The sequence below is a fragment of the Berghia stephanieae genome, chromosome 2, assembly GCF_034508935.2.
Source record: "Berghia stephanieae isolate SIO BIC M18660-M18661 chromosome 2, UCSD_Bste_1.3, whole genome shotgun sequence".
NCBI classification, from domain to species: Eukaryota; Metazoa; Mollusca; class Gastropoda; order Nudibranchia; family Aeolidiidae; genus Berghia; species Berghia stephanieae.
Window position 1 is genome coordinate 128,489,613 of NC_088361.1, and position 17,846 is coordinate 128,507,458.

Genomic DNA, 17,846 nt, shown 5'->3' on the forward strand with positions numbered 1-17,846 from the left:
TTCAGGGTTTATTTTAACTTAACAGCCACTTATAAACTAGATAAAGTCTGAAATATCAATAACAATTCAAGACTTTTCTTCAACTTTTAAGTTCAAATTCATCAAGGTTTCAAAATCTCAAAATCAAAAGACAGGAAAGGGAGTCGGCGGAGTATGATTATGACTTATGATAATTCAACAACCTCCTAACACAGTACACCAACATCGGGCGTATAGATAGTCAATAGCCTATAACTCTAGATGCCTATATTCATTATTGAGGGAGACCTTCCATAAGCTATACATCCCAAGTCTTCTTCCGATTTGTATTTTCACCTTTGATCTTTTGTCATGTGTTTATTTATTCAATTTGTCATTATATAGGAGCATTTTAAAGTATATAGTACAAACCTTTATAGATTAGTCAAAGTTTAAACTCGGGAGGCCTTCCGAAAGCTCCTACATCTCCAGTATTCTTTGTTTTTGTATATTATTCTAGTAGGCTGTCATTATTCCCAGACGCCTGTCTGGGGATAACCAATTTTTGTAAAGAAAATTTGTTATCCCCAGACGCATGTAGCAAGTGGGCAGAAAGATTTTATGCAAAATGCCAAACTAGGCGTGAAAAATACCAAATATTCTGGAAAAAATACTAGTGGTTGTGTCCCAAAACAGTTAATATATCAAGTGATATTTAACACAAGATGAAAGTAAATAGTGATCAAATGTCAAATCCAGCTCTTTAAAAAAAATTATTTTAAAGCAGTTGGATCAATGAAATTTCTTTTGTTACTTTGATCTGAAAACGTCAAACTGGCAATTCGACTTTTTATTTTCAACCAGGAAGAAAGTTGTTAATCATCAAATCTGTTCATGGTCCACCAACCATTTAAATTTTCACTACCTACCTACCTGTTAACTTTATTGATATTCTCTTGTTTCTATAATTTGCTCATTCTGGCCACAATTTTGGGGATGACCGGGAATTATTTTTTATGTCGCTGACGAATTCCTAGGCCATGGTGTTGTTCGCCCCAAAGCCCAAAACCCACACCTGTTATTTTCCTGTCTGCTTCGCACAAGACAATACAATTTAGTATCACACGTGCACAAAACTAGATCCAACAACATATTTTTATTCGAATCATAGATGAAAATAACTACCAAAACAAGGAAGCAAAAATGGTGGAAATATGTTTAGCTCATATATGAATTTAAGATATTCCAATAGCGGTGTGGATAGACAGCTCAGTGGGTTAGGCCACCTTTCATTTTACTCCTTTTAGCTGCACAGATTCGAACCAGTCGCGACTCCCCCCCCCCCCCCCCCCCCCTCACACACACACACACTTTTTTTTTTTTTTTACTTTGTCTTTCATTCTTCCCAATTGATGTTCATTGATTTCACTTTTGTTCCGAGTTCCGAGCAAGAGTTTTTTTAATCAGTTGAATTTTTTATTTCTCCGATAATATTTCATTATTTAATTTGGTCTAGATCTATTATTGTTTTGTTTTTTTTGGTTTTTTTTGGTCAAATGATAATATTAATAATAATAATAATAATAATAATAATAATAATTGTAATAATTGTTATTATTATTACTATTACCACCATAATCATTATTATATTATTATCAATAATAATATTATTTTTATTATTAGTACTCTTATTATCATACTATTACTATTATTATTATTATTATTATTATTATTATTATTATTATTATTATTATTATTATTATTATTATCATTATTATTATTACTATTATCATTATAATTATTGTTATTATTATTATTATTATTATTATTGTTATTATTATTTATTATTATTATTATTATTATTATTATTATTATTATTATTATTATTATTATTATTATATCTATCCTCTATCTGACCATTTGGTCGCTCTCTGAATATTTCTGTTTGTTTGCTTCTTAATTATTTATTCTTTTTAGACACTATTTGAGATCGGAGTGCGGACGAATATATTTGCTAGAAACTAGAAAAAAGACCAAGAGAGGAGAGAGAGAGTTTAATATTTTTTAAAAAGAGGTGGGGGGAGGATGGATGGGACATTTATCCCTTTCAACGTTCTGTAAAAAGAAGACGGAATTTTAAAAAAATAAAATAAAATAAAAAGTGTCGTTACCAGGATTCGAACCCACAACGTCGATTCTGGTCAACCTTCCAGGGCAGACGACTAAACCATTCGGCCATGACACCCACTTTGAAGTCGACGCATATTGTGTATATGTAGTAACAACTGATTTTAATGTTGGTTAATTTTATGTTTTTATAGATATTTTATTAACTTTCCTTATTTCTATGTGCATTTGGAAACATCCATATTCTGGAATGTGTATAATTGTTTAAACGAGCGGAGTTTCAAATATGCGTCTGGGGATAATGAAAATTCGTTATCCCCAGACAGGTCTCTGGGGATAACGAATTTTTATTATCCCCAGACAGGTGTCTGGGGATAATCACAGCGATTCTTGTAGGGGGTTGGGAGTTGGGAGGGGGGAAACTTTTTTTTTAAAAGTCTCCCCCCTCCCAAACCCAATAACTATTATAGTTTTCCCCCTCCCAAAATTAAAAAAAAAAAAGCTCTTGCACAAAATACAATGGCGGCCGAGGATGTTCAAAACAATGGTCGTATTATGAGAATTTAAACTTTGACTAATCTATAAAGGTTTGTACTATAAACTTTAAAATGCTTCCATATGATGACAAATTGAATAAATAAACACATGACAAAAGATCAACGGTGAAAATACAAATCGGAAGAAGACTTGGGATGTAGTAGCTTAGGCTTATGGAAAGTCTCCCCAAAAAAATCTTGTTAGGTAATCCGTAACAAAATAACTGATGAAAACACTTTCAACTTACTTTATGGTCTATCTACGACAGGGAAACAGTAACAATAACAAAGCCGTTTTAAAAAAAAACAAAAAAAAAACCATCAGTGCGGCTTCGTGGAAAAATCATTCGGGCAGCTTTGTGGAAAAAGTATCGAGGCGGCTTCATAGGAAAATAAAAAACAAAACAAACATTGAGGACAGGCTTTGTAACTTGAGTAAATGCACTATATTCTCAATTCAATGTTTCAGACTTTTGATCTGAAATTTGGTCTCCGTTCCAAATAACAAAGGTAAATAGCAAGCAGCGAGCTGATTTCAGATCCATCACCTGTGACCTCAGATGATGAAAGTAGTTTTACGATAAGGGCACAATCCTCATTGGTAAAACCCATAGCATATATTAATCAATTTCGGACTTCATGATAGTTTAAAATTAGACTGACACGATCTTGGATTACGATCTGTTATTAATTATTATTTGGAGTTTCCATGAAAGATAATAATTAACGTTCTCAATGTTGATGATTGTAAGACTGAAAAACTAATAATTGTTAAAACTCTGAAATCAGCCGATGGGCTGATAAATTTACAGGCCTGAATAATAGATTAATACCCTTGTTTAATGTTTCATCTTAAAGGGAAAAGGTCTACTTGCTTGTAAACCATTCATTGAGGGGGATGTGATACTTGAAGAGAAACCAATAGTGAGTGCCCAATACTCTTGGAATGAGCTATACCAATACAAGGCATGTGAACACTGCCTTCGGTCTTTAGAGCCTGCTGAAGCCATGGCCCGCCGCCTGTCCAATAACTCATCCTTGACTTTGTCTTATCCAGAGTGCTGTGATGTCAATGAGCTTCAGATATCGCCTTGTCTGCAATGTCAGGTAAGTAGATACCTACCATGACCAGCTAATTAACATCTGATAAAGGTTTATAGAGTCATGAAGTGTGATTTTGTATTAAATCTTTAAGATTCAACCCGACAAAAACCGACAACGGCATAATATTCATGGGCGGGGTAGTCAAGACTGGCCTCAGTAAGTAAAATCCAATCGTTGTGAAGGAAATGGCAGGCCCTGTCACTGCCGCAGGGTGTTTTCAGCTTTGATTGTTATAAATTTGCCGACAGAAAAGAAAATACGTTTCAGAAATTGCGATTTAAATCCTATTTTATTTGCGGGTGAAAATCATTGACATTGCACTTTGTTTGAGAAAAATCGGTAAAAAATTACGACTTTGGTGATGAAAAATGACTTTGAAGACAATTATTGTAAACTTTTAAAAATATTATGAATAATTTATAACTTCCTTATTTGTGGGTCGATTTTGTCATTCGAGGTATCAATGTTATTGTAATAAAGAGATAGGAACTTCAGAGTTATTTTTTCTGATGCGAAATTATTACTTTGTAATTTTAGCACCAAGAAAATAGTCGGTAAATAAATTTGTTACACCTCTTTGATAGACCGCCGGGGTCCGTTCGTGTAGAATTGTGAATCAAGCGTCTCAAAGTCTTCAACCAATCACGGGCTATCTATCCAGCTGGCCGAAACAAAGACGCTTCTCCCCGTCGATGTATTACGCTATTGTTATGCAAGGAATATAACACCTTATTGAGTCGGCCTAAAAGCTAAAATCTAAAAGTAAAAAATATAATTCTGAGGAATTTGAAAGTCACATTGCTGAAATCAGCTTGAAAAAAGAAGTACATTGGTCCTTTTTTCAGAAAAATCGGTTGAAAACCAACGGTTTTACGAATAAATTTGATTTTAAAAATTGCTTTTGTTTTAGCTTTTTAGCATATTTTTAATTAACGGACCGATTTCTTGATTTTTATTATTATTATTTATTCTCAAGAGAAGATATGATTATACTTTGTTTGTTTCAAATGTAACTAGAACATAATTGGTTTTACAAGACTCGGGATAATTATTCACAACGTGGCGATGTGACGCAACTATTTCCAGGCCTGTTCTTCCACTGCCTCACGATGGTTCAATTTCATTGTTGACGGCGTACACGTGAGCTTGCAGAAGACCAATCGTTGAAGGGCAAGATGCTCAAGAGCCAATGTTCGGCCAAAACTTAGAACTCACGAGAACAAAAAGTTGAAAATTGTGATGGACGCCTATGAATCGTTTCTGGCGTGATTTAGCCATGGTGACCGTAGAAACGAAAACTCACTGACTAGTTTATCAAGAGTGGGCTGTATGTCTATATCATCAAAGATATCTACTTGATTGACATGCCATATAGGGAACTCCATATATTAACTCTACCAAAGTAAGATCTGAACGAGAGTTGTATTAAAGACATTGCCTCGTCCAGAAAAGACTGTAAGTTATAAGTTATAGGTCTAATTTTAGCCATCATGCAAGTAAAGTCCTGTCAATGACAAGTTGGCTGAGAATTTTAATGCACAAATTAATTTTCATGACACATATTACACACACACACACTCTCTCTCTCTCTCTCTCTCTCTCTCTCTCTCTCTCTCTCTCTCTCTCTCTTTTATATATATATATTACTCTCTCTCTCTCTCTCTCTCTCTCTCTCTCTCTCTCTCTCTCTCTCTCTCTCTCTCTCTCTCTCTCTCTCTCTCTCTTTCTGATCGTTTTTGGTCAACTTTTTTTCACTTCGTTTGGTGACAGGGCTGAGAATCTGCATATTTCCTAATAAAAACTACTGTAAACCACCACCACTACTGCAACTACTACGACATCATCATCCCTATCACCACCGCCACTACTACAACTACCTCCATATCATCATCCCTTCCACCACTACTGCTACAACCACCACCACATCTCTATGACCATCACAACTATAATAACCACCACATCATCATCATCATCATCATCATTCCTAGCACCATTACTACTACAACTAACACTACATCATCATCCCTACCACTACTACAACTACCACCACATCACTATCCATACCACCACCACCACCACCACTACTACAACAATTACCACCACATCATTCCTATGACCACCACTACTACGACAACCACCACCACATCACCATTCCTACCACGACTACTACTACAACCACCACCACATCATCGTCCCTACAATCACTACTAAAACCACCACTACAGCATCCTACCGGTCATGATTACTACCACACCATCATCTCTACCACTAGTACTACTATAACCACCACCTGATCATATGAGTATTTTTTTTAAGTGAATATTGGGGGTGAGTGGTGGCTGTTGACATTGTATGATCACATGGTACTATTCTCTAAGTAGATAAGATTTTATATGTTGTAATTACTCTTCCAACTTTCGAAATTTCTCTGAGTGGTATCAGAAAAAAACGCGAGATACATTTTGGATTGCATCTCAGTAAATTTTAATGAAATTCAACTTTATAGGTTATAGTCGCATGGATGGGGCATGATCTACACGCTGAAAAATTTCTTCCTTTTTTGTGACCAGTCATTCTCACCCCTGTTGGTGGTTAGTTAATTGATTAACTTTTACACCATCCAGATGTTGTACTGTAGTCCTGCTTGTAGGGATGTTGCCTTTAGCCAGTACCACAAAGTATTGTGTCTTGGAAGATCCAGGGAAGATCCTGCACATCCACTTAATGCTCTCATGGAAATCTGGAGGTAAAGTCTGTGCATGTGCTATTGGGATATTTGGGAATTGTAACGATAATGAGTGATATGGATGTTTGTTTCTTTATGGATTAGATGAGTGGTTAGATGCAAGTCATTTTAGTGGAAATGGGTTGGTTCTAAAAATGTCCTATTTACACACCCAGAAATCTGCTCTCATATATTAATAGATATTCCTTAATTTACTGTTTCAATAATATTCAGTGAGGATTTTATAGGTGTCAATTTCCTAACGAGTGTGGAGTGTGTATGAAATTATCAAAGTAGCACAATGCTGAAATGTGTCGAGACTGAGTAGGGTAATAGCGGGACAGGCCTTTCTGGTAAGTTTTTAAGGCCAGAAGCTGATTATCTGTGCTACCAATGTTATAGGATGAAGAGAACTAGATCAGGGCCATATATTTGGCTAAGCAACTTATAGAGGCAGATGACAGTGCTGCACTTAGTGACTTAGTGGGGTGATTTTCTAGTCTTTTATAAAACTGCTGTTAAGGGAAAAGCTGTTTCTAACATGATGATATTAATTTGTACTGCTTGACATCTTTTTATTTAATAGTTGATTGCGATATTTATGGTTGGGAGCTTATTATATTTCGTTTGCAGTCTGACTTAAACAGCTTGACGTTTTGTATTTACATATGAATGGCTGTTCACTTGACTTTTTTTTTTTTTTTCAATCTGAGAAATATCAACAAAATCGACGTACGGTTATGAGAAGCAGGATTTTTTCTGTGTTCCACTTTCATAGAGGCCATAAAATAAGTTGCTTTTCTTGTTTAGCCATCACTTAACTTAATCGAATTAAAATAATAACCTGTAGTCAATGATTTGTTTGTGACCTGAGTATATCTTTTTTTTTTACTTACTGTGTCATGAAAATGATATTATTTATTTATATACAGTAGAATTACTTTAAACCGAAATTTTGGGGACCTTCTAAACCATTTCGGTTTAAAGACATTTTGGTTTAAAGTAGGTTCCCGTTTTGCGATGTTTTTCAAAGGTAGTAACTATTTAAGGAATTTGCTTGTTTAATCGTATCATGGGTTTCCCCTTAAATGGAGTTTTTGAATAAATGCTCTCTTCGTAACCATTTTTTTGAAAAAATTATTTTATTATTCTTTTTTTTTGGTGTGTTTTAAAAATATTTTTGGGGTTTTTCGTTTTCCATTCAAAATTGTTGAAAGAGTTGAGTTCGGGATGCCAGGTTTTTTACATATTATCTCCGTCTTGCTCAACTTTTTTTTCATCGACTTCACATAGTATTTTGATTTTAAACTCCAACATGTAAGCACAGTGATGTCTTTTAGACATCTTTTGGTAAAATGTAAAGCTAAAAATAAGATCGAAAAATCTTAATGATAATTGATAATGAATGATGCGCAGCTACTCAGAGGTGAAGTGAAATGAAAATAAAAAGGTGTGTCAATGCTAAGCTGTCTACTACACACCCCTCTTTTGTTGAAAAGCCATTAGGTTCAAAGGCCTAATTACATAGACCCCCCCCCCCCTTACACATACATTAATTTAAACAACGTGGAAATGAAATGGCATGTCAATGGTAAGTTGTCTTAAACTTGCGGTCTTTGTTTATTATCGGGCATTATTACGTGTGGCCACCTTCCCGAATTTTGGAAGAAAAATAGAGAAAGAAAAGGGGAAGGTGCTCTCAAGTTGTTTCGGTTTAAAGAAAGTCCTACTTAGAAGTATTTCGGTTCATCTTAAGAATTAAGACAAAGATAATGAAGAAACTAGTACAATTTATTAAATTCTTTGCGGTTTAAGGTATTTTTCTGTTTTGCTTCTTTCGGTTTAAAGTAATTTTACAGTATTTATTTATTTATTTACTTATTCATTCATCCATTTATTTATCACAGATCATTCCACTATCCACCAGAGACAACAAGCGCAATGCTCATTGCTAAAATGGTAGCTCTTGTCAAGCAGGTACATTATATATCAGATACTAAAAAGTAAAAAAAAAAAAAAAGAACTGAAACTAAAATCTGAAATAGAATGATATAGTTTATAAGATTTATTCGACATAGACAGAGTGTTAAATGCCAGAGAAAACACAGAGAGAGAGAGAGAGAGAGAGAGAGAGAGAGAGAGAGAGAGAGATGATCCCTAGACATGCTATTAAAGTGATGTCATTTCATGACATAAAAACGTCATTAATTTTTAACAACACCCAATCGTTCAGACTGAAGATAAATTGTTGTTTTTATCTATAACCTAATCATTCAGACTGAAGATAAATTGTTGTTTTTATCTATAACCTAATCATTCAGACTGAAGATAAATTGTTGTTTTTATCTATTACCTAATCATTCAGACTGAAGATAAGTTATTGTTTTTATCTATTACCTAATCATTCAGGCTGAAGACAAGGGTGAAATCCTTCAACAATTTTCTAGATTTTGTCAAGTAGCTGTCAATGAACATGACGGATTGGCACACAAACTCCTGGGAGAAAAGTTTGAGGTTGGTGTAAGCCCACTTATTTGAGTAACTCTTGTTGTGTGTCTTTCAATATTATATCCCTTTTATCATTTTCTCAATATTAAAAATAAAGTAGTCCTTCAGAGCCTTTATGCCTATAGAGCCAGAGTTTATCCCAACGCGAAATGCTTGCTACCCTTTGTATAGGGCTCTGGTCTATTGCAAAGTACTTTCCACCAGATCTAACAGACCCAATCACTGCTGGGTGGACAGGGGCAGAAAAAATCTTGACTGCACCTTGGATTGATCTCAGTCCCTTTGTGTGTGAAGCAAGTGCCCTACCAACTGAGCTATCTGGACTGCCTTTCTCAATATTAAAGGGGCGGGGGGGAGGATCAACTTTTGGTGATGGTAATCATGATAGAATTTTAAATTACTTGAAATCGATCACAAGAACCTAAATATTGACACTGACAATATCTGTCATATTTTCGGTATGTTTTATTTTATCAATGAAGTGATATATTTATTTTTGGTGCAGCTATGTGGTCTTGTGGTAAGACACTAGCTTTCCAATCGGAAAGTCCTGGGATCAAATCTCGCTCGGCGCATTGATGAGTCCTTGGAAAAGGCTCTTTACTCACATTATCTCACTGTACTCGGTTGTAAAATGATTACCTGGCCGTTAACAGCGTTGTCTCCGAGAAAATTGTAATTTCACCTAACAAGCGTCGTGTCTCGTCCTTCATGTCACATGTTGCTTTTGGTCAGTGGCCCAGTTGTAAAACGCTTTGAGCACGTTTAGTGGATATCGCGCTATATAAAAGAAAAAAAATCTCTCACAATTTCTGAGTACTTCATGTCAAAAACTTGTAGAGGTTCTTTAAGCCCAAATGATTTAGATTGTCTGAACAGTCAATATTCACAGCAATGATAGTGATTGCTGAATTATGTAATCTGCACACATGTGTTTCACATTGGTATGCTTTTTAATGTAATACTTATTAGTTCTATCAGCCAAAACAATGGGGTTGATCTATTTCTATTTTACCTTTCCATGTTCTCTGAGTCATTGGTTACATTGCAAAATGTGCTCAAAGTGACCCACATCGTGAAAAGTGTTCACAATTTTTGAACTATCCAATATCACAATTGGTCATTTTGTTCAGCTTGACACATGTGTATGTTTACAACTTTCATAAGCAAATCAGCGTGTTTACATTTATTAAGAAATGTCAAATCCTTTGACAGCAACATTTCATGTGATCGATGACTCGGTTGGACGAAAACCTGAATATAGATCGCTCCCATTGAACCAACACACAAGACTGTGTGAATAACGTCAATAGCCTGATTGAGAGAACTCATTCACCCAACTTGTCTAAAAACAATAAAGAGAAGTGTGATGTCAACTTCATTCATTCTATTGTTAGTAAGCAACCAGCTATGTTTGTTCGAGCAGGTTTGAAGTGTGTCACGGATCCCATGTTTTGATTGGTCAAAAATGTACTGATTAATTAATTTTTTGTAAACAAATTATTGCTGCTGCCAACACATGAGCATCATCCTTATAATCGCCACGTTATTAAAACATGCTGTAGATATATAACAAGAATATTTTCCTAAATTAAATTAAGATTTCACACATACAGACATTTCATATATTTCAAATTACTGTACAGGGAGTAACATAAAGCCAATGAATTGTAAAGCATCTGACAGAAAAGCCATGGTTATTTGAGGAGAAAATCATTATTGGAAGAAGAAAGTAGACCTCCAGAGCCAATAGGCCTATGGAGCGGGAGTTTATCCCTGTTTCTTTAGCTTGAGATGGACAATAGCAATTACTTGCTACCCATTGGATATGACGTACATCTATTGCAATGGACTTTCCACAAGATCTGTTAGCATTGGCTCACCCTTTAATTTGTTTGATGTTATAGCATTTAAAAATATTAAGAAAAAAAACCTGCTAAACTATGTCTTTTGTATCTCTTTCAGGCTAAATTACTTTTGCCAACTTTGACCCATGGGAACAAACAAATAGAATACACGAGAGGAAACTAATTTTATTTATTAGCCTTTTCATTAGTTTTGTATTCAGAATCCATTTTTTAATATTATTTTTTTTTTACAATTTTTATTGCCAGGTCCAGAGAGAGGCTTTACGCACTCATTTCCTGAATGTATTACAAGAAGAGTCTGTTCAAAATGTGAGTCGACATTAATTTTTCTTTTTCTGATGAGCTCACAAATGCATTGATTTGACCTTTTTTTCTGAGAATTTACAAATGAAAGCATTGTTTTTTTTAAATATTATATTTTAAATCCCAAAAATTCCCTTGACTGAGGCTACGATTATTTAATTTACTGTTTACAGATAAGAATGCTGTTGTTCCTCTGAACTGGCATGCATAATTATGTTGCGGATTCTTAAAAAATTTATTAGGGTTTTTTTTCTGATGTTATTAGCATAGAGAATACAGGACTAGAGGGGACAACAGGTAGGAAAACGTCATCAAAAGTGGCTAGTGAGAGGTCGAGCGCCGCCATTTTCTTTTACATGAAACCAGGGACGCTGTGCGATTTAATCTCTATATGAATGTCTTTGACTGAGTTCGATTAACCTTGATTTGTGGACGGAAAATAGAAAAAAAGGCCAGGTTGATGATGATAAACCAAATTAGACATATTAAACTACACTTTTACTTGTACATTTAGACTTGGCTCCAATGATCGGGTTTATATTAATAACTTTAAAAAAATATTATGAATAATTTATAACTCCCTTATTTGTGGGGCGATTTTGTCATTCGTGGTATCAATTTTATTGTAATAAAGAGATAGGAACTTGAGAGTTATTTTTTCTGACGCAAAATTATTACTTTGTAATTTTAGCACTAAGAAAAGTAGTTGGTAAATAAATTCGGTACACCTCTTTGATATGCCGCCACCGTCCATTTGTGTAGAATTGTGAATCTCACCGTCATGTATTACGCTATTGTTCTCACCGTCATGTATTACGCTATTGTTACACAAGGAATATAACACCTTTTTGAGTAGGCCTAAAAGCTAAAATCTAAAAGTAAAAAAATATAATTCTCAGGAATTTGAAAGTCACATTGTTGAAATCAGCTTGAAAAAAGAATAACATTGGTCCTTGTTTCAGAAAAATTGGTTGAAAACCAACTGTTTTACGAATAAATTTGATTTTAATAATTGCTTTTGTTTATTTTAGCTGTTTTTAGCAACTTTTTTATTTATCGGCCGATTTTCTTGATTTTTATATCATTCTTTATATCTCAATGAGACGAGATCAGTGATATACTTTGTTTGTTTCAAATGTAACTAGAACATAATTTGGCTTCTTTACCTATCAACCGTGCCTGGATAATATATTCAGCAACGTGGTGATTGTGACGCAACTATGCCATGAGCGTCTTCCAGTGTTTCAACGATGGTTCAGTTCATTGTTGACGGCTCTTTAGCCATGAGTGACCATAGAAAACGAAAAGGCGACTGCAGACATCAAAGGGTAGGTTTATATCATCAAATGATGTCTACATGATTGACATGGCCATATATAGGGAACTCAAAGAATCTGAACACGAGAGGTCGAGCGCCGCCATTTTCTTTTTTATGTTATGCAACCAGGGACGATTAGCCACTAAAAAGTGGCTGTTGTCTGGTCTGCTCCCTAGTCTGTTGTTATTAGTGCATGAGCACTAGAGTATTTGTTTTACAATTCATTTTGTAATTTGTGTTCTTCAGTGGTTTCATCCGGAAGGATTCAACAGCCTAATTGCTCTGATAGGCACTAATGGACAAGGTATAGCATCCAGGTACGTTGTGTTCCAGCATAAATGGGTGACTATAATATGGTCCAAATCTCTGTTGCTTTTTGTGGCATCAATGGCAGAGTGTCATGTTATGTAACGAAGGTAAAAAAATTATGAACATCGTCAGCAATTAGAGGTGGCAATGATTGTGAAAACTCTTACCCAAACATTTTGCCCTTGTGTAAGGCATTTTAAATACATTACTCAATGTGACTCATGTACTGGCCAAAGGCAGTGAAGACCACTAGTACTAGTATGAAAAGAGTACTTACTTCCATATGGTCCACTGGGGAAATAAATGAAGCTTTTGCATTGAGCAAGGTATAACCATTTAAATAGGCAATCTAGATGTGAATATATTTCGTCTAAAAGCACACCTATTAAATTAATTGTTTTCAGTTTCACAATTTACTGCTGTTATGTCATCCAATTTGTTTGACGTCAAATTATGTTTTAAAATACTCCAAATTTAATATTCATCTTCAAAAGGAAGAGGAAAATATGATATTGAGGTGACTAATTGCTTATGCAAATTCTCTGACCTAATTCAGTTCTTTTTGTGAACGAACCAAAACTACCCTCGACAAGGTATCTTTTGTAAACTGACTTCAAAATGGATGTCTTGCCTTTGGAAATATTTTTAATGGGTTGAAAAAGATAACTACTGGTCTTAAGATTTGATTTTGATTCATCTCATATTTTTGTCCATGTAAATATTACCAGACGTATCAAAACAGATTTCATCTTCTTATTTTTTGTCAGCTCTTTCAGTCGATGGGTCAAGAAGGTGGAGGCGTTAGACTTGGATGATGAAGAAAGATCAAGGGTCGATGCAGAAACTGAGAAAATCTATGATCAAATGGAAGAAGGTTTGTTCTTGTTTTTTGTTTAGTTTTGTTTGTTTTTTTGTATTTTTGTTGGGTTTTTTTTGTTTGTTTTTTTTTTGGGTTTTTTTTTTTTTTTTTGGGGGGGGGGGGGGTGTCTTTGGAACACTCTTTTATGCTTACTATTGCTATTACAATATTAAAATTTAAAAAAACAAATCAAGATCAGAAATAAGTGATGTGATTTTTGTAAATTGAAAAGGCTTTTGTTCTGGTTTTCATAACCTCGGGATGGGGGAAAATACTATTCTGCATGCATTTACTCGCCATATTTCTTTGTTATGTGTCAGTTTAAATTTTGATAAGATTATAAGCACTAGCCCTCATACTAATTTAAAACTAACCTATGAAAAACAATTTTATTAAAAAATCGAAATATTCAATTATTTACATTATTATTTATTTTTTTAAATGTCCTTTAACACTGAATTAAAGCATTCTATCTTACTTTTCAGTATCAGGAGATTTCTTGGATTGTGAAGGGTCAGGGCTATACCAGCTACAGAGTGCTTGTAAGTCGCTTAAAACTTTCACATCATTACATGCCTAATCTTTGTAAAGAATTTAGAATAATATCATTTATAGGGTAGCCTCAATCAATGCTCACATCTGTCTGTAGCATAGTGGGTTTGAGGTTCAAAATGAAGGAAATTTGGGATGATTTCCATTGATAAATTAGATTTTAGCATCTGTATGTTTTAAATTCATGATGTCAGTTTGCAGTTTGAGAAATTGATTGCTTCATGCAAAACAATATATTGACGAATCATGACCAATTCATGTGAAGGAGTAAAGTTGCATTTACTTCCCCTTGACAACATTTACAATTGGTTTCATATGCTTTGATGTGCTTTTGCGGAGTTGTTTTATATCTTGAAAATGACATGCTCAAGATGTGAAAAATCTGCGGTAAGGGAAAGTGTTTGCAAGACAAGGATGTCCATACCAATTGCCCTATTTTTTTTTTTACAATAAAGTGGATTTTAATCAACATGAGCTCAAAAGATGAAAATACAGTTGAGCACAAATAAAATGAACGAGTTCAGATAGGAAAAAAGTTTGTTATAGCAGTTTTTTTTTGGGTTTTTTTTCAGTCAACCTGTCTGACACATTTAACTGTAATCCCTGCTTACCCCTCTTCAATTTTACACACATTCTCATGTCCAATGCCTTTCTCGTCACCCTCCAAAAATAAAAAGGAAAACGCAAGCATACTACCAAGGCTTGTACCTCCACTCCAACAAGCAAGGATCCATGCTATATACATATCTATTTCTCCTCCCCATACCCTGCACCGTAATTATGTGATCTCCATTTATATATTCAGAGAATTGAAGCTCATTGTATGTTTTATCTCTGTGGTGTGTGGATTAGTCACACAAACTAAATCTCGTATAATTAACTTTAATTGTCTCCAATTATTTGTTTGTTTTGTCAGGCAACCATAGTTGTGAGCCAAACGCTGAAATCAAGTTTGTTCACGGGGATAACACATTGTCTCTTGTTGCTCTCAAGGACATCTCACCAGAAGAGGTAAAATACACTCTCCCCACCTTTCACCTTCTCCATCTAGAGGTAAAATACACACTCCCCACCTTTCACCTTCTCCATCTAGAGGTAAAATACACACTCCCCACCTTTCACCTTCTCCATCTAGAGGTAAAATACACACACCCCACCTTTCACCTTCTCCATCTAGAGGTAAAATACACACTCCCCACCTTTCACCTTCTCCATCTAGAGGTAAAATACACATCCCACCTTTCACCTTCTCCATCTAGAGGTAAAATACACACTCCCCACCTTTCACCTTCTCCATCTAGAGGTAAAATACACACTCCCCACCTTTCACCTTCTCCATCTAGAGGTAAAATACACACTCCCCACCTTTCACCTTCTCCATCTCTTCCTCTGCATTTACTTTTTCTTCCTCTCTTCCTTCTCCTTCTCTTCTCAGTCCATCTTATGTACATTGCAGGATGAACACTGACTTAATTGCTTACCTGATGGTGACTTCGTAAATAAAATAAAATGAGCCTTTAATTTGGTTTCTTTTGCTAATTCTGACAAGGTTGGTCAGTATATAAGTTATTTGTGTTAGATGTGAAAAAGACCTTTCGTTTTTAGTTGTAGTAGAGACTAACTTAGTGAGTATCAACTTAATATTATATACATTTAGTTAGTAATAAACTTTACGGTATATGGCATGCTATCTACGGAAACAAACCTTGAAATTGGAATAAGATTATCAAAATAACTGCTGGATTCCATTATGCAAAATTTATTCACAGAAGCAGGTCTTGCTGTTTTAATATTCTTTACATATTTTGATTTACTCAGTTTACTGCATGAATTTTTTCGCTTTTCCTAAAGGTTTGATTGAGCATAAGAAATAACTATTAATCCTTTGATATGGAATGACAATTTATGAGTTTTCTTTATTTTTTATTCATAAAGGAGATCACCATCAGTTACATTGGTTGTTGTGACGTTAACAGGAGTAGACATAGTCGACAAAAGATTTTAAGGTTTGTTATTTGTTTATTTCGCTTTGTTAGAATTTTATTTTTTTTTGTACATGAATCGAAAAAAAAATTGTGTCTTATAGGAACACTTTGTGCCAGGAGAAAATAAAAATTGATAATTTTGTAGAATGCATCATTTTGAAATTAATATGCTTAATATAAATATTATATAGTATAATAAATACCAATATGATATAAAGGATCATTTCCATGTTAAGAAAGGACACTTGAGATATCATTTTATGACCTTGCCAAAATATTAGTTTCACATTCAACTATAAAAGACTCAAGCAACTGTACTTAGAAACTTTATTAAATATGTAAACCTCAAAATACTAATTTTTAGGGCATTTCCATGTTTTACCGTGCTAAATGCATTTCACATGGTTTCAATTACTTCCCCGTCTGACATACAATGCAAGTGAGCCCTTATTATACAGACTCTTTCAAAATATGCCAACACTCGACCACAACCGAGTTCTTGTCTAAGAAAGAACACTAAGCTTGGGTCCAAAGTGATGCTTAGTTGCTAGAAGCTGTAGACCTTAAAAAGTAATGATCAGAAATGAATATAATGCATTTTTTTCCTTTTTGGACTCTGTCACTGTTATGTTTTACTCTGTTCATTGCTTTATGCTTGGGGCCAAATTTTGTGACCATTGCCACACACTTTGTCACTGAAATATCTAAAAATTGCTTGACTGTATTACTAGACGAGATTCTACTACTCAGTTATTGCTACAACTGTTACATAAATAGTAATAGGGTGTGAAAGTTATCGGTAAAGAAAAAAATAGAGCCTTTTAATATAAATTTTCAATACATTTGATTATTTCTGTTCTTCATTCCCAGAGAAAATTACTTGTTTCACTGTCGATGTGATAAGTGTCTGTCCCAAGCAGATCATGAAAGTATTACCTCAGATGATGACGAAGAAGAGGACGAGGAAGAAGAAATGGATGATTAGAATAGATCTACTCATTTGACAAATCCGTCAAGAGTTGTGATGTTCACATATATTGTACTTGTACTTATGATATAATAAGTAACTATTGTCTATAGTGTGATCCAACCAATAAACCACCACCATAAGACATAAGTTTTCATGTTTTTTGATATTTCATTAGCCCTATCCTGTGTTGAATATCGATCCTGTTAGTATTGAGTGTACTCGGGAAGACTTTTTTTTTTTTGGAATGTTTGTTTTCTTGTATTTTTCTTTTCTGCTTTGTCTGGCACTGTTTGATACACCAACTCTCTATCCCGACATTTTATTTCTGGTCCCTATGATGTCATTATGGAGAGGTTGCACTGTATTTGCGACAGCGTAGTTCAGAAGTATCTGCCTTTGCTTTGTACCCAAAAGATACAGAGTTCGACTACCCACTTCGTTGTGTGACCTTGAACAAGTGCCTCGCCCTAGCTCACTTTGCGGCACTGCACTGCGGCTATCGCCTGGATTATTCCAGTCTTCCCTTGGAATAGACCCTAAAGACAAATTTCCCTTTGGGGATGAATAAAGGGAATTTTTTTTTTTTTTTGTCTTTTAATTAGGAACACCAATTTGTGTAGAAACATAGTCAACCAGTTTGTTTCCAATGTGCAGCAGTCAAGGAGTAGTAACAAGTAGCAACCACCTAAGGTTTTATTAAGAACTTACTTTAGAATGTATTTCC

At 34.6% G+C, this 17,846-nt stretch overlaps 1 protein-coding gene across 1 annotated transcript in view; it reads left to right on the top strand.

Annotated features, from left to right (window-relative positions):
* The window catches only part of LOC144966591 (protein-lysine N-trimethyltransferase SMYD5-like), a 17,597-nt gene extending 328 nt beyond the window's left edge, over positions 1 to 17,269 (top strand). Inside the window, exons 2-12 of the mRNA XM_078903282.1 lie at positions 3,480 to 3,728; positions 6,350 to 6,471; positions 8,358 to 8,427; positions 8,860 to 8,964; positions 11,073 to 11,135; positions 12,694 to 12,764; positions 13,524 to 13,630; positions 14,101 to 14,157; positions 15,084 to 15,178; positions 16,103 to 16,173; positions 17,023 to 17,269. Coding sequence (XP_078759408.1) covers positions 3,480 to 3,728; positions 6,350 to 6,471; positions 8,358 to 8,427; positions 8,860 to 8,964; positions 11,073 to 11,135; positions 12,694 to 12,764; positions 13,524 to 13,630; positions 14,101 to 14,157; positions 15,084 to 15,178; positions 16,103 to 16,173; positions 17,023 to 17,137 — 1,125 coding nt within the window. The 3' untranslated portion in view covers positions 17,138 to 17,269. The remainder of the gene's footprint in view (positions 1 to 3,479; positions 3,729 to 6,349; positions 6,472 to 8,357; positions 8,428 to 8,859; positions 8,965 to 11,072; positions 11,136 to 12,693; positions 12,765 to 13,523; positions 13,631 to 14,100; positions 14,158 to 15,083; positions 15,179 to 16,102; positions 16,174 to 17,022) is intronic.
* The last annotated feature ends 577 nt before the right edge of the window (positions 17,270 to 17,846 follow it).